General features: G+C 42.1%; 3 protein-coding genes across 3 annotated transcripts; 2 read left to right on the top strand and 1 right to left on the bottom strand.

The window, feature by feature from the left end:
* Window positions 1-1,541: 1,541 nt before the first annotated feature.
* On the top strand, window positions 1,542-9,391 carry LOC148699954 (uncharacterized). Its single transcript, XM_088712002.2, has 3 exons — window positions 1,542-1,940; window positions 3,337-3,615; window positions 8,055-9,391. The coding sequence occupies exons 1-3, from the start codon at window positions 1,683-1,685 to the stop codon at window positions 9,171-9,173; spliced, it is 1,656 nt and encodes a 551-aa protein (XP_088568128.1). The 5' UTR covers window positions 1,542-1,682; the 3' UTR covers window positions 9,174-9,391.
* Window positions 9,392-12,833: 3,442 nt separating this feature from the next.
* LOC103711568 (tryptophan aminotransferase-related protein 1-like) lies at window positions 12,834-19,862 on the top strand. Its single transcript, XM_089927378.1, has 5 exons — window positions 12,834-13,977; window positions 14,690-14,993; window positions 16,126-16,403; window positions 16,519-16,820; window positions 19,496-19,862. The coding sequence occupies exons 1-5, from the start codon at window positions 13,277-13,279 to the stop codon at window positions 19,678-19,680; spliced, it is 1,770 nt and encodes a 589-aa protein (XP_089783504.1). The 5' UTR covers window positions 12,834-13,276; the 3' UTR covers window positions 19,681-19,862.
* Window positions 19,863-20,964: 1,102 nt separating this feature from the next.
* Window positions 20,965-21,667, bottom strand: LOC103711567 (oleosin H2-like). Its single transcript, XM_088712004.2, has one exon. It carries the CDS (start codon window positions 21,583-21,585, stop codon window positions 21,109-21,111), a length of 477 nt encoding a protein of 158 aa, XP_088568130.1. The 5' UTR covers window positions 21,586-21,667; the 3' UTR covers window positions 20,965-21,108.
* Between the last annotated feature and the right edge of the window lie 221 nt (window positions 21,668-21,888).

Raw genomic sequence — 21,888 nt, 5'->3', positions numbered from 1 at the left:
AGCATACCGATTATACTTCATGTTATAGTTGTCATCCTAGACAATGGACCCTCCTAGGGCTTATGTGATAGCCTAAGTAGCTAGAAGATCTTAGACAATAGCTTAGGTGACGATGGCTTAGCCAAAAGATCCTAGACAATGGACCCTCCTATGGCTTAGGTGACAATGGACCCTCCTATGGCTTAGGTAATAATGGATCCTCTGATTATATCGCTCTCTTTTTTTTGAGTGAAAATGGAGCAGAAGCTGCCCCCCATATTGTACTTAATAAGAGGTAAATTTACAAACGGGAAAAAAGTGCAGGAGAATTACAAAGGTAAGAGAGAAGAAAGAAACAAGTGTTACAAAGTTTGTAATAGAGAAGCAAAATCCCTCCATTGTTGCAGGTGATTATCCTCTATTTTCACGGTGGCTCCAGAGCGAAAGCAAAATAATAAAAGACCAAGTTTATCAAAATATTTAAATATTTATATATGTGAAAGCAAGCATAGAAGGAGGCAGCAAACAGAAGTTGAGAAATTCAAATGTCTTGGTCGACATTGATATTTTGATATATTGGTGGACATCTAATGGATGTGATGCTCAGATTCTCAGCCGATGATTAACGTTCGAATGTGTCAATGATTGCCACACAAATGTTATGATTACTATTTCTAGGAAGATCATATTTATACCGAGAGATCGTATACTTCGTCTTAGTCTCCCATCAAAGTGGCCAAAGTTTGAAAATTTCAACATTTTGCAACAACTCGGATCCAAAGCTAGGAGACGACAAAGGAAACTCCAGCCGAGACCGTTCAATACGTGAGCTATATGATATGTTGACATGGTCCGTCCCTACCACCATTGTGAAATAAAAAGAGTATAAAGACAATAAGGTTCAGATTTAAGAGCGAATTAGGTGAGTATATTTGAACTTTTAATTTAGGAATTTCGATGGTAGATTTACTATCGGGTCTCCACTTCGGTCTGTGACTCTGTGTTTCTTCTCTTTCATGGTCATTTGGCAGAGAATTAGCATGAACAAGTGCATCTAATTAGAAAAGGTGCGTTTATAAGTAATAAACCAGATGCATGGCTTCAGAAGACACATATACAACCAACAACAAGCATCTCTAGATTGGACATAGTGGAGAGCAAGCAAAGGACCTGCGCAAATGAGATGGAGATAGATGTTGCAGCCCCACTATAGTCTATAGTTAGTTTGGTTCTCTTGTTTTAAAATCTTTTAAAAGAAGAGAGCAAGAATTGAACTATCAATGGTGTTCTCATTGAACTCCGTTAGTAAAAGTAAGGAAATATACATTTGATTGAAGAGAGAATTCCTCTCCTCTATCGATCTGCCAGCTAAAACAGCAGTCCCACCGCTGAAATTTCTAAATTGGGCCACCCAATTTTAGCCCGAGCATACTCGGGCTGGGCTAACAGTGAGCCGGCCGCGTGTATTGTCATGTGGGCTGAGCCTGACACTACCTGGAATTATGATTCTCCGCGAGTCATCATACCAAAAATCTCCTTGGCTTAGGATTATTATTATTATTATTGTTCTCTCTCTCTCTCTCTCTCTCTCCCTGTTCGTGCTTCCTTTCTTCTTCCTTTACCCTAGACAGGATAAATTCTCCGAGGGCGATCTGTTTCGTTTGGATTTTGGTCGAAACCTGTCTTCTCTTCTGTTGGAGCCGATGAAGACGTCGGAGTTCATGGACAAACAGATCCTGGGGTTGTCAGGATCGCAGAAAGGCGGCGGCGGCGAGCTCTTTGATCTGATGAAGCCCCAGGAGGAGCACCCGATCAATGGCAAGAAGGACGAGATCCTCCCCAGCTACGACTTCCAGCCCATCCGGACCCTAGGATCCTCGCCGCCCACCGCGTCCGCCGCTCCCCTCTCTAAGCCCTTCTTGGGCTCCGTCGACTCCAAGATGGCCTCCTCCAATCTCAAAGTATGCGTCTTTTATCCATCCTATGCGCAACTCGCATCTACATATATATCTGTTTAATGCTTTCGTTGATTGATCTGATTGTTCATGGTGAATTTATTGAACGGGAGAGTGTTATGATTTGCGCGGATTTGATTAGGTTTGTGCTAGTAAGATTTGCTTGTTTTGGATGGATCGATTTTTAGGGGAGAAGGCTTGCTGAAATTTTATCCGTTATGGTTTTAGAGAAGACCGTGAAGGTTTGGTTCGATTGTTTTTTTATTTATGTAATTAGGAACAATGATGATGCCATTCTATTTGTTTCGGAGAAAAGATTGTGGCTTTAATGGTTTTAGAGGAGATGACAAGGGTCAAGATGACTCCGTGGCTCTTTTCCTTCTCAAGAAAATATATGATGTATAATTTTGTTTTCTGTCATGGGAATTGCTCTTTATCTTATAGTAATTGGTTTCTTTTCCCTTTCTTCTGAAAAGATGGATCTATTAGGAAAAGATTTTTTTTGAATTTTTAAACTTATCTGGTTGAAAAATTGGACATTGCTACTCGTGGAACTTTTTTAATTAATAGCTCATGCCGACTTTATATTGTTGTGTTGTCAACAGTAGAACATAGAATTGGGGGCAAAAAAAAGAGGGAAATAAAATCCTCAAATCATGAAAACCCATCATAAATTTTAAGCCCACAGATTCTTGCCTAAACCATGGGATAAGTGTTGACATTGAACATTTTCATGAGGTATTGGACAACTCAGTCCGTCGGATGACTAATCAGGATTGAATTGGTGGGTCATTTTTCTGTTGGGGGTGTGTTTGGTGAACTAGAAAAAGAAAGATGCCAACCTGTAAAATAGCATCTGAAAATTAAGATATAGTAACTATTAGTCACTAATCCACATGAAGCTTGGTGCTTAACCTTTTCCAATATGCTTCAAAGAGCCTGAAACATGGATAAAAGTAAATTGCAGTAGTTGCATGAGATCCTGATTTCTGTTTACTCGTGGACATGCATGTACTTATTTGTGGACTAATGGTTCATGATTCATGTCTGCATTGCTTCCTGCTAGGACTTAGAGGCTGATATTATCAATCCTGTCTTCTTCAAAGTTTAAGGCAGAATAATGAGATAAAAGGTTTTATAGTAAAAAGCAACAAGCAGTTCTGTGGTGATATATGATCACAATATTCATGTGGAAGGGCATCATATCATTAAAAAACTATCATGAATTATTCACTTCATCTTAAATGATATTTTATGGGAACAAGTTTACTCTGTGGGTGTTTTATGCAGGACTGCAATTATTTTCAGGTTTCCTCCCGAACCAATTTGATAGTTTACAAATTCTTCTCTTGCTGTTATTTTGCAACTTATTACTTTACTCTATCTTTTGTTATGAATGCAGAATGCGGGTATTTTAGACCCATATGAATTGATAAAGGCTAGTCATGAGAAAGAGAAGAGTGCATATGATGCGGCTACAGTTGCTGAGGTTGACCGTACAGTGAAGAAATATGCTGATAATCTGCTACATGCTTTGGAAGGTGTCAGTTCAAGGCTGACAGAGCTGGAGAATCGGACTCACCAACTTGAAAGCTCCGTAGATGGATTGAAGGTGATGATTGGGAACAATAACGGGACCACGGATGGAAAATTGAAGCAATTGGAGAATATTCTTAGAGAGGTGTGTCTTCTTGAACATCATACTTGATCCATAGCATATTAGATTGTTCAAATATCACTTTTTCATTTAGGGATCTTATTTTATGAAAATGTTGCAACGGCCAGGTTGAATCTGTGTTTAATCTGCTGCTTCCATGCTGGGCTTTTAGTATCACATTGTTTCACCAGACAAAAAGATTTCAACGGCATATTGACATTTATGTCCTTCATTAATTGGGCTATCCTTGTAACTAGGAACTAATCATACATGAAAAACATTGAGCTTTCTCGATTCCTACTTCCCATTTCTTAACAGATCCTCAGACTCTCATGATTAACTTCTGATACCATGACGATTGTTCTCTGTGGTAGTTTTCTGTGAAGGTACATTGCTGCATCACTTGTACCTGATGTGTATAATTGTAGTAGGTGCTGTTGATAATTTTGACAGTGCTTTATTAATGCTGATCCAATGTGTAAAGCATGAAGGTTTTTTGATATACCTGGGCGACGAATGTAATTTGCAGGCAAGAATATATCATAATGCTATAATAACTAGAGAGCATGTATATGTGTTTGTGCATGTATATGTGTTTGTGCATGTTTGGTGTGCTTGTGTGGTGTCTTTGTAAGTTTAAAATTAGGGACACTGCCCTATAAAAATGAAGACAGGAGTTGGATTTACTAGACCAACTACCCACACAAAACTGGAAGCAAATTGAGTGTGATTGCTGATTTAGTTATGTATCACCAAATATTTCTTAGAGAAGCATGAGTTTTGTCAGCGAACACAAGTTGCCTATGGTTTCTATGTTCTATCAAATATATAGTTTCTATATAGGCAGTCCTTTGGGTGGCTTCTTAGATACTAGGCTGTCAATGTTTCAATATTCATTGCATTTGTTGCTACTGAAGTTGTTTGTTTATATCCCCCCTGAATATTCACATGCCTATGTACTTGTGGATCTCAGTGACTCACGTCAGAGTAAAGTCCACTTACAAACTTGCATCTTCATTTCTTTTCCGATCCAAGCAACGGCTTTGGTACTTGGTACAGAAATATGCAAGAACATAGAAGGACATCAAAGAATGAATTCAGATACTCATCCTAACAAGAGAAATATGTTGGTAATTGATGTGTTGTTTAGATTTTACTTCGGCTTATATGATGTGAGAGAGTGAGGTGTGACCGATCAAAGTATATGGTTCTAGATTAAAATTACTGGTGAAGTTTTCATGACAGTCTCAAAATGTCTCCATAGTATTTCCTTAGATGTTTCCTTGAAAATTAGAGACAGCAAAAAGATGGATGCTTCCATGCAATTAATTGCTTTCTGAGACATTTGATGCTGGTAGCACCATGATGTGTATTTGTCTATGGATAGAATTGGTCGCTGGATCGTGCTATTTTTGGGTTCCTCCCAGTTAATTTGTTACTCATTGCTCTACATGATTTTTTTAGATGTTAGAATTTGTTTTGAAGCTTGTTATAAGTTTACTAAGCACTTATACGTAAATGTTGGAAGCTGCAGAAGTGCATAAGAATTTTAAAATGACTGGCTTGGTGCCTTATGTGTGTAAAGTTTTGAGGGAGGTCCAATATACCTGGGTAATCTGGATAAACAAAACACTAATTTAGATCATCATTTCGCTAATTTTTAGTGAGAAAGGTGCTAGGCACCGACTAAAGCTGAATGCAACCTATCTAATTAAAAAATGATTATCTGTTGCATTTAATGCTTCTGGATATGGAATATGGATGTTTTGCCGATATTTTTTTGCTACTAGGTCTCTCTCAACTGTAGATTAGATACCATAATGGGTAGATTGGGCTAGTATCAGATAATTAACATAGATACACAAACTAGACCAGACCAAGAAGCCAGACCTTTTGGTAGTAGAACTCATCCTAGCCAAAGAACATAAAAGCTTCGGTTGCTAAACATATTGTCGTACCGGAAGGATTTTTTCCTCCCTACACCATAGTTAACTCACGTCGTTTGATAAGATCTCAATAGGTCTGTATTCTCAATTTATTAAAAAAAAACTAGCTTAAAAGTCAAGGCTGATACTTTAATAACAAGTCTGGCGTACATTGCTATTTACCCTTTCCAGTACAGACAATCTGGTACATTAGGGACATGTGGCCTGATACAAGTCAAATCTTATGTGTTAGTTGCTGAAGCGTAGTGGTTGGTCAGTTGGAGAATTTGATAGTAAGATAATTGTAATGTGATAGTGCATGTGAATAAGTTTAATTTTTAGGATAGTACAATTCTAGTTAATTTTCTTGTTACTTGAATGCACTTTCTTCAAATAGGTAGTCAGGGGATCTGTTATATGCATTGATGAAAGGTCTAATATTACCTTATTCCTTTTCATGATTCAGGTTCCAGGTTAATGCGATATATGTTTTTTGGTACGTTAGGATGCGCGGAAAAATCATGATATTTCATGCTTTTTGAAACTACTAATTATGATTTTGTAATGTGGGTGTTTGTTGTGCCAAGAAATCTTCAAAAATTCTAAAATCCTAAGTGATTTTCCAAATTCACATTTTCCTTCCCTTCTCTTTGATCTTTTCCATCTTTGAGCTTTCTTTAACTCCTATAAAATTTTTAACCATTGAAATCCAAATTTTAAGTTCATAAATATAATAATCATGATCTTTTAAATATAAAGCCTCCAAATGCAACCTTTATGATTCAATCAACTGATTATCTTGAAGCTTTGTCCCAAGAGTTAATATAAAAACTTTTCAGGTCTTAAACATATCATTTAATGAATGGGAAGATACACTTGATAATGATGCCATGATATCATATTAGACAAGATGCCGCCAAGCAACATTCATCAAGTTGAAACAATATGTTCATAAGAGAGAGGATAAGAGCCATCCAGTTAGTGGTGATTACATCACAACATGATCAATTGATAGAGATGAAGCAAAAATCAGAATTTGATGGTAAGTCCATGGTAAGGGTAAGTTTCCTTAAAAATATGGTTGTGTATATTTTGCTAATAGAGGAAAAGTTTGTGAATAGTGGGGCCTTAAACATAGCAGAATGGAAGAAAAGGATTCATGTAGCCTACCTCAACTTGTTTGGGCTTAAGATTAGTTGAGTTGAGTCTAGAAAAGGATCGTGAATTCGTTATTTGATGATTTAGGAAAGCTGGGAAGATAGCACCTGAGTTTTAATGATTCTCAAATTTTAAGTTTGCATATGTATTTCAGGAAGAATTGGTTTTTGATCATTGAAGATTTAAGGGTTGCAAGCTTTTAATTTGTTTTCTCATCTGAAAAGTTGAGACTGTGGACACTCCTAATAGATTACAAAGCAATGCCCCATCATAAATATCATTGACTGATTCACCATTATTTTATTATTGTAAAAAAATATTAGCAAATTGTCCAAGGTAATCCTCCACCTCATTTTTGACTCCTGTTGTTAAGCTGCTCAGGTATCCGGAGTCCTTACATCCTTTGTTGGGAGTCCCTCGGCTTTTAAATGCCAACTGTTGTAACCTGTAAATAGAATCGAAGGGAAGGAGATAAAGATTTGTTTTACAGACATACACAAGAAGATTTTACCTGTGTTAAACAAGATCCCACATACAAACTTAGGATTTGTATAGACAGTATTGTCTTCCAATCTAGTTGGGCCCCATTTATTTTGTCAGTGAAGACATGAGACATAGTAAATATACATGCAAGCAGTCATGGTAAACCTCCCTTAATTTTGGTTTTGTTAATGCAACTTGTTCCGAAGGTTGCAGTGAAGTATGTTACATTGTGTGGTGTATATACATGCTGGTAATTGTAATCCATTTCAGTTCACACGACCCATAGCTTTTGTGGCAATTTTTGGGGTGAGATAGATTTTAGCATTTTCTTCTTTCTTTGCCCCTCCACAACCCCCTCTCCTTTTTTTTCCCCGACCCCAACAAGACAACAACAATCTCCAAAGCACAAAGTACAAAACCCTCATAAAGGTGCAGAGAGATGCATTATATGGCAGTGCATGAGAACATATGGCCAGAAGATTGTTAAATTATATTAAGGTGTTTCTGAGATAGATGTAAAACTGACTCCGGTCACATGTGCTGCTTAAAAGACTTCACCTGAAACTTTGCTGGTTAATTTATTATGCTAATTTCATTCTCTTTATGTCCAAAATTTATGATTCTTTTGTTAACTTATTGATGAGTATAATTCTTGTGGTTCTTTCCTTCTCTTTTGCCATCTCCCCTCTGGGATCCAGTCTCGATCTTTAGATGAAATTGTGTGATAATTATTATTTTTTTTGAGAAGCCAATAATGAAAATTGAAATTGCAATATCTGAGAATTGTGTGATCTTCATCTCATTCAAGAGATCCTTTCCCAGCTGAATAAGATGAGGGACTGAAAAAAGCTTTCATTATATTATTATCTGAGGCAAGTGCTGCTCCATTTCATGCAGGTACAAACTGGTGTCCAAGTTCTACGTGACAAACAAGAAATTGTGCAGGCTCAGCTGCAACTTGCAAAGCTACAAGATTCTAAAGGAGGCAGGCAGCCACCAGAGAATTCAAACACCGGATGTTCGGATGCTCTGCAGCAACAGGTTCCACCACAGCAGCAACCTATCCAACAATTGCATCAACATGCGGTTCCTCCTTCACAACCGGCCATGCTTCCTGCTCTACCTGCTCCAAATGCTCCTCCGCCGCCCCCACCACCACAAAATCCACCTGCTCCATTTCCTGGTCAGTTACCTCAGCCCCAGATACCTTCTGCTGTCCCATCTTTGCCGTGCGAGCCCTACTTCCCCTCACCAGCTCAGCAGTCTGAGGTCGCACATCAACAATACCAAGTCCCAGTTCAGCAGCCACAGCCGCCGCTGCCGCCACCATCCCAGCACTACCAACCTTCAAGTCAGCTTCCACAATATTCTCAGCTTCCCCAGCCCCCACAACCTGCGAACCCCTCACCTCAGCTTCAGCCACCATTGCCTCAACACCCGGAAGAATCTGTGGGGTACATGCCACCACCTCACTCCTATCCCTCAAGCATCCGCCAGCCTGCCCCTTTTGCTCAGCCTCCAGGTGGACAGCCTCCCAACCATTACTACGGGCCGAATCCGAACATGTATGAGCCAGCTACGAGCAGGGCGGGCTCGGGGCAGGTGCCCTTTTCTGCTGGATATGGTCCCCAAGTGGGGCTTAGTTTCTCTGATTCATATCCTTACGGTGGATCCCCTTCGCATCCTAGCAGTTCTGCAATGAGACCCTCACCCTTCGCTTCTTCTGCAGCCTCATCTGGTGGAAGCAGCAGCTACCCACCACGGCTTCCAACAGCCCAGATATTACCTCAGGCAGTGCCTGCTGGGTCTAGCTCTGGTGGTTCCTCGGCGAAGAATAGATTGCCAATTGATGATGTGGTGGAGAAAGTTGCGACTATGGGGTTCTCAAGAGATCAAGTCAGGGCAACTGTGAGGAAGTTGACGGAGAGCGGGCAGTCAGTCGATCTGAATGTGGTGCTGGATAAGCTGATGAATGATGAGGAGATCCAGCCCCAGAAAGGTTGGCTCGGACGCTGATCATGATATTGGCTTCTTAATAGCTTGTGTGTATTCCACTCTCATGAACCCTTTTTTTCCTTCCCCCCTCCCCCTCTTTTCGTGTATTGTTGGGATTAAGTGGTGCCAAAAACTCTGGACGCAGCAGCAGATTCTGTATTTAGCTGTTAAAAAGTGCGTACGAAACTCCTGTGTTTTATCGGTTCTTTGATTGAATAATTGCTCGAATTCGTTTGAAACATTGATTTCCTTGATTTGAATTCCTGAAGAAGGTGAGACCGATGCTGCTGCCGTTCATTAATTTTAGCGCTCTGCGTGAAGGATATCATGTCTTAAATATACAATTTGGCATCTGGAAGTGCATGCAAATTCCTCTGCACCCGAAGTGCAAATTCTTAGCAACAGCAGAATCTTTTTACAGGATGGTTTTAATCTCAAGATTATGGGACGGTGTTGGTTGGTTTGGGGCCCCATCTACGTATTCCAATTAGCCGATTCCGCTATTCTGCCGAGATCTGTGCAAGGATGGGAAGGGACCAAGGAGAGGAGGCGGCGGGGGGAAGCCATCTTGGAGAGAGCAAGAGCCTGAAAAGGCCATCCAAAGATCTTTCAGGGCAGACGAAATAACTGACGATTTGTCCCAAAAACAGTTCAGGATTGTGGAACGTCCCTTTCTCCAACCAACCAACCAACCAACCAACCAGCTGCTTCCACTCTGCTAATCTTCTCGGTCTGATTTATTCCAGTGCACGAGCAAGAAAGCAAGCTCGCTTGAAGGCCTCTCACTTTCTGAGGAGCGTGAAGGTTTTTGCTTCCAGCAATCGCAGCATGCTTAAATTGACTTCCTCATAACTCTAGTATTACTAATAGTACGGTAAATGATGGATACTGGTCAAGCACGGGTTTTTCATGATGGATTTTGGGTTTGTCGGTGATCCTCGTCCGATCATCCGGATCTGGTCGGGGTTTCAGTGCAGCGACCTGACAAGGAACACGATGCATCTGATCTTTTACTTCTTACAGAGGAATATGATTATGCCATGTTAGATACTTAGATGAAGATCCGAGGATGGATGATATATTATCCCTCTCCACCCGGTCATCCTGTTGGTTCTCTATATACTATGGAGCATGTTATTAACAAATGTGTTCCAAAAATCTATGCACTTCAGTGTTGGTGGTATGTATGGCACCTAAAAATTACTCTATCTCGATAAAATAATATTTTTTACTAAATTTTATAACCAAAAAAAATTAAAAAATCAAATTGATAGACAGCCCTACATAAAGCGCGCAGCACAGCTAGCCGAGCCAAGCATGCATATGGCCACCAAACCACTATCCTTAAAATTCAACATCGTCTTTGAAGAATAAGATTTCTATAACATGATTACATGGGACTGGAAAAAAAAAAGAAGAAAAGAAATATTTTGAAGCTTTAGAAATAACAAAAAAAAAAAGAAGAGATTTTTCAAAATTGAAAATTTCCAACATTTATATTTTTTAAATTATATGGGACTTCTAATTCTTGACAAATTCATATTCATGTTCATGGCTGGTTGATCCATCGGATTGCTGGATTTTGAAAGTGTACTACTTACTAGTAGGATTGTACGTCTTGATATTTGCAACGACTTGAGCCGCCCGAGAGATCCGCATGGTCTTGGCCTTATAATCATGGCTCGTGCCATTCCCATTCGTGGAGTTGTGGTCCTTGGGTTGGATTCTCGGTATCCATTCACATGGGTCCGAAGGCTCTTTTTTTCTTCCATCCCCAAGCCGATCATGGTTCCAAAAAGGTTCTCGCTTCGCCTGTTTGCTCCGGAGAACGCACACGCCCAACGTTGCAATCATCAATTGCTTATCTCTGCTTCAACTCTATGTTCTCTTTCTTATGGAGACACATGTAAAGTAGGCTGGGTGGACATTGATGGTGTAGCCTTTTCGGTGAACAGCGGTGCGGTCCGGATAGTTGCCATCCACTACATTCCAAGTCTTGTGGCTGCCCAATGAACACCAACTCGGCCCATCTCAAACAGACACGCCTTTCCAATTGCCAAATTTTGTTGGCTCCGGTGCTTTGGCTAAGTTCCCAAACCTCCCCTGGTTTTAGATAAGGGATGGGGAAGTTTCACCCGCAGGAGAAGACAATGTACCCGGACTCATTTCCTTACAAAATACTTGACGCCAATTTGTGTTCCTAAATTCGTAGTAACCCCAAGAGTAGGTCTGTTTGCTTCCCCTCTCAAATTTCTCGACGCCAATTTGTGTTCCTAAATTCGTAGTAACCCCAAGAGTAGGCCTGTTTGCTTTCCCTCTCAAATTTCTCGGATTTGAAAATCTGCGTCTCCATCCTGGCCTCGGGCACAAGCGGTGTCCATCCTGCTCAAGAGAACTTGTATTACAAACCAACCCTACCATCCTTTTTATGTGCGGCAAAACTAAAAATAATCTCTATCCCGGATAGATCTCCTAAAAAAAATAGAAGAGAGAGAGAGGGGGAGAAAAAAAAATTCAAGTAACAAAAACGTGGTAATCTAGGCTTTCTCGCGTATGCATTGCAGATAACCACGTGCGTCAAAATCATGTGAAATATCGTCATTAGACTAGATGGCAACAGCATTAAGGGCTCGTTTGGTTCGCGAAAAAAGAAGAGGAGAAAGTGTGGTCAACAGAAAAGTAATGAGATGCCTCTTATTTGGTTGGAGTTTTCAAAGGAGAGAGAAAGAAAAGTTATATTTCCATGAAAATATGATTCCCATGTTTCATAAAAAAGTCTTTTTCATGAGAAATATAAAAAAATTACTTTCCCATGAGCTGAAAATAACTCCATTTTTATTTTTTTTTAAAAAAGTCATTCAGTATTAAAGAGGTATTAAAGACTTAATAAAAATTATATATAATTTTTTCAGAAAAGTAGATGATCAACTAAATATAAGTACTCTTAAAATTTGTTATTTTTTTATTGTCAATCAAATATACCAAAACAAAAATTAAAATATTTTTTTAAAAAAAATTTATATATCTTCTGCGAACCAAACAAGCCCGAGGAAGGGAAGAGAAAGAGGGATGGCGAGGTAGACAAAACCAACGGGCGATGGAGTGGAGCGATCTCCATTTAATGATTGGCGTCGCACCTTTTTGGCGGAGCACCAACCATCAATTTTGAAGGTAAAACCGTCAATTTTGAAGGCGAGCACTATCGTCCTATCATAAACTTAAATCATCAGGTGGAAGTGGTCGTGGCACAGTCTGCCAGCAGCCACGTCAACCATTCCAGCCGCCAGGAGCATGTCCATCGTGAATCTCGCTGTGTCTAATTTAGGCCCAAACTGGCATCCAAATCTTCCGCTGACACCCACCGTCCCTCTCCACTCTCCGGCTCATATGAACTCTAATTGATGGGACCTTTGAAATCATATGATGCTCAGAACCTCATCAACCTCATTAATTATTTCCCCTTCATCTCCTTTTCCTCTCATAAACTTGTTGTTAAAAAAAAAACAAAAATTAAATCTTAAAATCCTCCTCAACCTCCAAGATAATAATACTATATTGTTTCACGTCTTAAATTCCTCCATATTTAAAACAGCACTAGCGCTTAAACAAAAAAAAAGGGAGCGAGAAAAAGAAGGGGGAACAAAGGGAGGAGGAGCCGCTTTACCTACATTAAACCGCTCCCTTCGTGCTTCCAAAGTTCCCTCTTTGGTTTCCCTTCCGGGGTCTATTTATACTTATACAAATAAAAAAAAGTTCTTTTGGATGGTAGGAGAAGGAGGAGGAGAAGGAGGGAGACAGAGACAGAGAGAGAGAGAGAGAGAGAGAGAGAGAGCCGGTGTAGTGAGGAAAGGGTATCGGGAATCGGTGGTTTAGGCAGCTATCCTCCTCCCCTGTTCCCCTTTTTCTCTTCTCCCTAGAGGAAGGATTTCGAAATGCGCCTCCTTTCCGCAGCTCACCGCTAGATTTGAAGCAGAAAGCTGAGAACGTTGGAAGCTTTTCTCTCCTACGGATCGTCGTTGCAAGCTAGCAGAGAAGGCAAGATAGTTAAGGGGGGTTGTAGGTCATCTCGGCCGGAGAACAGGAAGCTTATCCAAATAAACCGTCCGAAAAAGGAAAAGGCTTTTATGTTGCTCGGAAAAGGAGAGATCCTAGGGACTCCAAGCTCGTCCCCTGCCAGAAAGAAGAGCAAAAACAGAGGAGCCCCAGAAATCTCCCTTCCTCGACCCAAGGAGCCATCTGTCTCAGGAGGAACGGACCCGCAAACTGGAGAATCCAGAGAGGAGGACGTCCTCGAAATCTCAGGAGGAACCGAAACGAGGAGGAGGAGGGCTCTAGCCAACGGAAACGGGTATCAGGGGGTTCCGGTCGCTCGACGGACCAAGCTCGAGACCTCCGGCGATTCGCTCTCCCCTTCAGTACAGTGTATCCCCTCGTCTGCTGGAATCGGAAAGGAGGTGCCTTTCTGGAAGAGAAGAGATACGGCGATGGCGAACAAGGGGAAGGCGAGCCAGGGGGGGAGGAGGAGGAGGAGGAGGAATCCAGGACGGATTTGGGGGCTCGCCATGTTCGCGTCCGTGACGCTGAACCTGGCCCTCTTGGCAGTCCTCATGGGGCCTCTATATAAAGGCGGCGAAGGGCTGGGGAGTTGCCCAGCCGGAGGGGGCGGCATAGCGCTGGAGGAGACGAAGGTGGCGATGGACGCCGCCGCGCCGGTGCCGCCGATGGAGCAGGATAAGGAAGACATGGCCGCGGGGCAGGACATCGACGTCAGCTCGACCAGCGGCACGCGCCCCGTCTCCTGGGACTCCGTCATTGACCTCGTCCAGTGAGTACTCTTACCGCCCTCTCGCCTTTCTTATTCCACCGTTTTGGTCGGATCCCGTCACCGGAGGTGACGCGATGGCGACGGGATCTTGGCTCCGAATGCGTGCGATGTCTCGCGGGTTCTGGTGCGAGGTTGAGAGAGGCGTGTGAGCGTCTTCATTAAGGCTCTCTTCCAGGTTGCTGTCAGTGGAACTCTTTCAGGCGGTTGAAAGCAGTTATGGTGCTGGCCCGAGAGAGAGAGAGAGAGAGTGCTATTTTCGTAAATAAATCGACCAGGTTTACCGTGTCAATTCACCAACCTATCTATATTCTTATTACTTGTAACATTAGTTACTCTATCATGATATTGATTTTTTTTTTTTTGAAATAATAGAAGAATTCTTCAAACAGTCATTATGATTCTCCTTGTAATTCTTTTCTATGGCATTACTAAAACTATTCAACTGTTCATAAATTCAACAACTTATTTGCGAAGTATGCATGCGCTATGTTCCTTTTTTTTTTTTGCTTGCTTGCTTGCTTTAAAAAAGACTTTTTTTTATATGGTACAACAAAAAAAAAAAGACTCTTTTGGATTTCAAATTAATGATGCAATATCTTACTGTTGATGGTGGAGTTTTTCCATTGTGGATTTCTTTTCTAATACATTCTCCACATTTTGTTCTGAATTCCGAACCTTCAATTGCCCCTTGGTGTACCGTTCCTGGACGCAGTGGAGACCCGACCATGTTTGAGTCATTTTGGAAGTGGATGGGGGAGCGAGGCGCCATCGTCATCCCGGCGTGGCAAACCATGAGCTACTTCTCAGACGTCACCAACGTATGCTGGTTTCTGGAGCCTGAGTTCGCCAAAGAGGTCCGGCGCCTCCACAACCTCGTAGGCAATGCTGTGACCGACGACCGCTACATCATCGCCGGCACCGGCTCGACCCAACTCTTCCAGTCTGCACTCTATGCTCTATCTCCCTCCAACGCCTCTGAGCCCATCAACGTTGTTTCTGCTGCCCCTTACTACTCGGTAAGCTCGGGGAATCTCTATTGTCTTTTATTTTTCCTTTGGTGTTGAAAGATCGGCTTTACCTGTGCTGCTGTGCTTCTTAAACAAGAAGGATTTATTCTGTTTAACGCAAATCTCTTTAGTCAGTGGGCACCGTCGCTGTCATATCATTCCTTGTTATTAAATACGATAAGCACACGATATAGATATAACGAAGGCGATTATCTTTCTGGGCCATACCTGCTTGTCCCTGATGCTTGGTGCCCAAGCATTGGTTGCAACTTCGTTTTTAATCGAAGTTGACTGATGCTTCTCATCTTATGTCTTCCTACTGCGATTGTAACCTGGTTTTTTATTTGGAGTTTAATTCCAATCTTATGTCAGTCATTCATGTTCCTGAAGTTCAAACAAAACAATATGGGTGCCGAGCTTCTTGTTTCTGGGTAGCATGATCGACCTAATGCATGTTTTGTAGTTCCATGGGATCCATGCAATTTCTATTTTAATTCACCTGAATCATCTAATTGATGCATTTCTGCTAGAAAGCAACCATGATGCGTGCATTTCTTTGTTCCTAGTAAAAAGAAGTTCAACTTCCGTAGCCCGATGACATAAATCAAATGCCAGATTGGCTTTCGATGATCCAGTGGGTCCACAAACTGCATAGGTTAAGCAACTGATAGGAGAATGAATCTTTTTCTCCCATTCCTTTGACCGGATGTGGGTGCTTGTTTGTCATGAAAGTTTCTGAAGCTTCTTGCGGCCTTCCGCTCGTGTTCTTAGTTTGCCTGGGGCATAGTTTTCTTATAGTTTTTTTTTCATATAATGTTCTGATATGTCTTTCATCTATCATTGCATCTTCGTAATTAATTAAGATCTTTCTAATCTATGGCTATCGAAGTGCTGCGGAAGGCTTGATGCACCCAGTTCCATTTGGCGCGTGCAGTGTTTACTACATTTTGTGCCTCCTGTCCACTATCTGATCTATTTCTCATAGACACCACTGTGTTGCACACAATTGCATGCAGCGAGCACTATAATCCGACCAGGTTGATCTATAAAGATCCTGATGATTTAGGATATTCTGCTGTTTTGGACTGAGTGCTGCCTAGGAATATGATCTGCGAATTGAGCTTGACTTCTCTAACTGCAGTCCTACCCAGCAGTGACAGACTACCTCCAGTCAGGGCTTTTCCGGTGGGCCGGGGATGCATACGCCTACAAAGGCGACAAATACATTGAGCTCGTATGTTCCCCCAACAACCCTGATGGCTCTATACGGGCGGCGGTGCTGAACTCCGATGCCGGAAAGACAGTCCATGACTTGGCCTACTATTGGCCTCAGTATACTCCCATTAGCGGTCCAGCAGACCATGATATTATGCTCTTCACAGTCTCGAAAAGCAGCGGCCATGCCGGAACTCGACTTGGGTGACCATCCATCTTCACCGTCTAGTTTACCAGATTATTGTGATAGTTAAATCTCACTAGTCTACCGTTATTTTTAACTTGAAATTTACTAGCTAGGATGGTCTCTGATGACCAGGTGGGCGATAGTGAAGGACAGAGCTGTTGCTAAGAAAATGGTCAAGTTCATCGAGCTGAATACTATTGGAGTGTCCAAGGACTCGCAACTCCGAGCAGCAAAGCTACTTAAAGTGGTCTCAGATGGTTATGAGCTCCCTAACACTGAGAACAGAAACAAGTTCTTCGACTATGGCCGACGGCTCATGACCATGCGGTGGAAAAAGTTGCAAGAAGCTGTCAAAAATTCAGGCATCTTTAGCCTACCCGAGTTTCCGACCGGCACTTGCAAGTTCACCGGAGAGAGTACTGGAACCAATCCTGGTATGCAACTCTAGCTGCTGTACACCTCTTTTCTAATACGTAATAAAACTGGAATGCTGCATTAGTTAGCTTTTCATGAAGACCTCCTAAGCTAGTTTGCTTCCTTCTTCTGAATCAATAATAGTAACCTGACCCTACAAATGTTCGAAAACTGAGGATCAATCCTGTATTGACCAAGGGTGGAGGATTGAACCGATGAAGGGAATCAATGAGTATGCATGTACGCAGCCCTAAGGATCTTGATACAACCCTTTTTAGCCTTCAAACATTCTTTTAGGTTTCTTGTAACATTTTCTTGTCTGAATACTGTGTTTTTAAAGAAAATAAAATATGGACATCAAGTTAACTAATCCTAGCTGCAGTTTCACGTATGTGCTGAGACTACAAATACGCATATTTCATACAAATGATATATTACACACTCCAAACTTTATATTAATATACAGGCATCCATATTGGCATTTGAAAATTAATTAGATTGCTAAGAACCACAAATCCGTAAAGAAGGGGCATACCAACAATTACAACTGATAGATCCATCAGTCACTAAAGAAGACTCAAGGTAGAACTAATCATCCAAGAAAATAGCATATAAACATATATACGTAATAGCAATCAATAACAAAATCATATCGTTCGAAATCTTAATACAGTCCCTCACTTTTTTGCTATTATGAGTGCTGCTCTAGTGTCATATACTAATAATGATGTTCATGGTAGTCCCTTATGCGGTGATTGTGCTGTATCAGCCGATCAACCTTATATGACCATTGTGAAAGCAGCACTCTGGCCTGCTCTAGAATCCTGAATATACCCTCCATATCTCCTCGGCTCTATCTGAATGTTTAATTCCTATATGCATTATGTACAGAGGTCGACCAAGTTACTTTTCATTTTGAGGTTTTAATTCTTATTTTTAAACATATATATTTATATTTAATTAGTTATACATTAATTCTTAAATAAAAATGAGTTTACTCGTGAAAATGATATCTCGGTTATTAATTTGCAATTATCTAATACTTCCAGTATATTTTTTAAGGTATAATATTTCTAATATATTTTATATAATTGTTTGAAAATTTGCTAAAAATTAATATTTTTTTGCAAGCAAAAAAACTTTTAGACTCAGAATATAGCCCACGGTTAGCTATCATACCATATATAATATTTGAAATATTATGTAAATAATTAAATTTTGAAATTATGAATAAGGAAGAAAATTAAGTTTAACTCAGGTTTTTTTGTAGATGGGCTTTATATACACAAAACAGGAACTGGACGGATATATATAATACATTCGTCGGGTTCGTTTTTCCATTTATTTAATTTTCCAGCCTAGGCTTGAGTAAAACTTGAACATGCCGAACTTTATCCCATTATTTCTGAAATTTAGTAGCTTGCGAGTATCATAATTACAAACATGATACGAGATTTTACTTATGAATTTTATATATTTAATATTTTTTACATTGCACTTCGGTATAAATAATTTTAAAAACAAGTAGTAGCTCAAAAAAAAAAAGAAAAAGAAATTTAGTATGTATGTTGAATAAACCATTCTCTAAGTCATTTCCAGAAATCATTCCAAACAAACATCATTTGATTGGATTACTTTTGGACTAAATAAGGTGTGAGTTTTGGGGTTAGATCCGGAACATCCAAAATTCTAGTATTTGAGCTTGGATCGATGCTCTCGAGCATGAAGCCAACCATTATATGACCATTTTGAAAAAATTTTGCGGTATCTCCTCTCGGTTTAGTGATTTTGGGATACTTAGACCCGGATTTTGAGATTTTTTTTTTTTTAAAAAAAAAAGAGAAGGAAGGAGCAAGTTTCTTACCTCAGTGGGATGGTTTTTGAAGCTTAAATATGTGGATTTAAAGTGGAAGAGCTCGAGATGCCAAAACCCCAACCTTCCTCACCTCCTTTTTCCTGCGTTTTCTGGCCATCAAACCATGGAATAGAATCTTACCAAAAAAAAAAAACGAATAGAAAAGGGGAAAAAAGGGAAAACAATGGGCCCCAGGCATTCCCAGCGTACCGGCCCTGAATTACAAGCGGTCTAGGTACGAACCGACAGTGGTTCAGCCTGAACCGCTTGGTCTGTAAGCGGTTTGGGTGCGGTCGCTCCTGATCCGCCTCTGAACCGGGCAACTGGCCACGGGTGAACCAATTCCTCTTTAGTTCAATCCGAACCGTGTATCCAACCGAGCGGTTTTCCAATTCTTATATAACTACCGATTCCTTTGGTCTCATCAATTTTCTAGATTCGATATGCATTCGAAGACAGATAGGCTGTGGCGCCTTCAAGATATCTCGTCACTTTTTATGGCGCGTTCACGTGGAATCCAATAGGTCTTGAAACTCTAGTTGGATTTCCATCGCACCCTGCTAGTCTTGCCATGCTTTAATACAATGGATAAGTTATTCCTTTGGATGTCATAAGATTTTTTTTTTTTTGTCCGAGAAATATAGCATACATCTTCATTTGTTCATCAGCATAAAGATTTAGATGTTACTCAATTTGACTAAGAAATCTAATTGAAGTTGAGGGAAATAATTATGGCTGGAGTCTGGTTAGTTTTATTGATAGAAGATTAAACTAAGCTAAATTGTTCATGCATGATCTGAAGTTTTTTCATCATCTTTCGTTTGCCTTGACTGCGTGCAGCTTTTGCATGGCTGAAGTGTGAAAAGGAGGGGGTAGAAGACTGCGCGAGCTTTCTAAGGAGGCATAGAATACTTACTAGGAGCGGTAGGCACTTTGGAGCGGAGCCGAAATACGTGCGCGTTAGTATGTTGGATCGGGACGAGACCTTCCAACTCTTCATTGAACGGCTGTCCTCCCTTAACTGAGGCATCTACTTTTTGTTTGCCTGTAAGAAAAGCTTTGACAGGGGATCAAGATCATTTTGTATATAGTGTTTTCTTTTCTTTCTTTCCCTTTTTTTTTTTTGTTGCCCCCTTAAGTTGGTCTTTCCCCTTGTTAAAGACTAATTTTCCTTTGTAATTATACTACAAGTGTTTTCCTTTGGTTACGTTTCCTTCCAAGATATATATATAATCTAATTCATGTAAGTAATATTATTCTTGATAACAGAGCCTTGGGGACTTGGAATTAGTGGGCCAAATTTACAATTGAAATTCTATAGTTATCGATAAATAAATTCATAAATCAATGGACATAAGTTGACAGCAATCACTCTTATCCATTAATCAACCTTCGGAAAGGCAGCTTTATTTCTTTATTTAGAAATGTTTGAGAGCTCCATCCATATTTGAAATCCTACATCCATCAATAGTAAATTCACAAAGCGTTGAATTAGTGAAGAGAATGATTAAACTTGATAGTAGGCAGTCTTATATAATTACTTACTGATGTGGGGTCGGAACCCCGACACCAGCCCACACACCGGCCGAGCAGGGAAAGCATCTGCGTCCCTCCCGAGGTATTGTCCGCTCTGGGATTGCCGCTTCGGGTCTGCGGGAGGTCGCCCAGGAAGGTCGCCCAGGGCCGGAGCCCAATGACAGTCCCAATGACAGTCCCGAGCCCTGACGGCGCGGGGGTCCGCGGAGGTTGCCCCCTACCCTCACGGTTTTGTCCTATAAAAGGCGCCTCGTGAGGAAAGGTTTTAGGCCTCCTCATTATAAGGCACAGACCTTTCCGCTGATTAGCCGATGTGGGACTAAACTGGGAACCCCATCCCACAACACAGCCCCCTCAGTGGGAAGGTCTGTGCGTGGCCGGGGCCCTTCCTCTAGCGCCATCTGATGTGGGGTCGGAACCCCGACACCAGCCCACACACCGGCCGAGCAGGGAAAGCATCTGCGTCCCTCCCGAGGTATTGTCCGCTCTGGGATTGCCGCTTCGGGTCTGCGGGAGGTCGCCCAGGGAGGTCGCCCAGGGCCGGAGCCCAATGACAGTCCCGAGCCCTGACGGCGCGGGGGTCCGCGGAGGTTGCCCCCTACCCTCACGGTTTTGTCCTATAAAAGACGCCTCGTGAGGAAAGGTTTTAGGCCTCCTCATTATAAGGCACAGACCTTTCCGCTGATTAGCCGATGTGGAACTAAACTGAGAACCCCATCCCACAACACTTACCATCGGCGTTGGTAGGGCGGTGCTTTCTCTGACAACAGAACTGACATCAGACACAGAACAGTCTATAAGACCGACCAAGAACTGAAGCGAACTAAACGAGAATGTCACCCATGTACAGAACAACACTTCCATCCCAAATTAACAGGCCGCCGCCGCCGCCGCCCGCAGCAGCAGAAGACCAGGTTTTACGTGCTGGCCACCTCTTGGGCTTTCTCCTGGATCCCCTGACCGACGCCCTTGGCCCGCTGCCCGACACGGCCCGCCGCCTCCGCCATCCGCCGCTTCGCGTGCTCCATGCCCTCCGGCCTCCGCCGCCGCCCCCTCATGTAGCTTACCACCCACGACAGCGCCACTAGCGCGGTCAGCCCCAACGCCCCCGACGCCACCAATCCCGTCACCGCCAGCCCTATCGCCATCGCTGCCGGTACCAGCACCGGGCTGAAGAGCACGAACAGCGGCGCCGCCACGGCGAGCCCGATAACGGTGCCGGTGAGGGTGATGCCGGAGAGGGCGAGAAGGATGCCGCCGATGGCGAGGAGAGTGACCGCCACCAGGACTTGGGAGGCCGAGGGGACCTTCTCCGGGAGGAATATCTTGATGCGCTCCACTGCCGCCGGCGGTGGTGGCCTGTATTGGCTCTCATACTCCGTCATGATCGCCATTACTCGGCGATTTGGGGAGATCCGGGTTCATCAGGGAGAGCAAATTTGGGTTTTAGAGGGAGGGGGAAGCGGGACACGTGTGAATGGTGCTGCTGCGTGTCTTGCGGAAAGGGAGCGTCCGGCTCTTGACTCATCGCCACGTTTACATGGAGGGAGAGCGGGGCACGTGTGAATACTGCTGACGCGTGTCTTCTTGGCCGGTTTCTGCGGGCATCCGATGGTGCGTTCCTCCGGCATCGTTTCTCATCTATCCCTCTCTTTCTTGACCATTTTTTGCCTTTTTAACAAAAAAATATTAAACTA

The sequence above is a fragment of the Phoenix dactylifera genome, chromosome 15 (assembly GCF_051530095.1).
Source record: "Phoenix dactylifera cultivar Ajwa chromosome 15, Ajwa_hap1_PhDact_Kaust_v1.1, whole genome shotgun sequence".
In the NCBI taxonomy this organism is placed as follows: Eukaryota; Viridiplantae; Streptophyta; class Magnoliopsida; order Arecales; family Arecaceae; genus Phoenix; species Phoenix dactylifera.
This window is presented reverse-complemented; position numbering and strand designations above follow the sequence as displayed.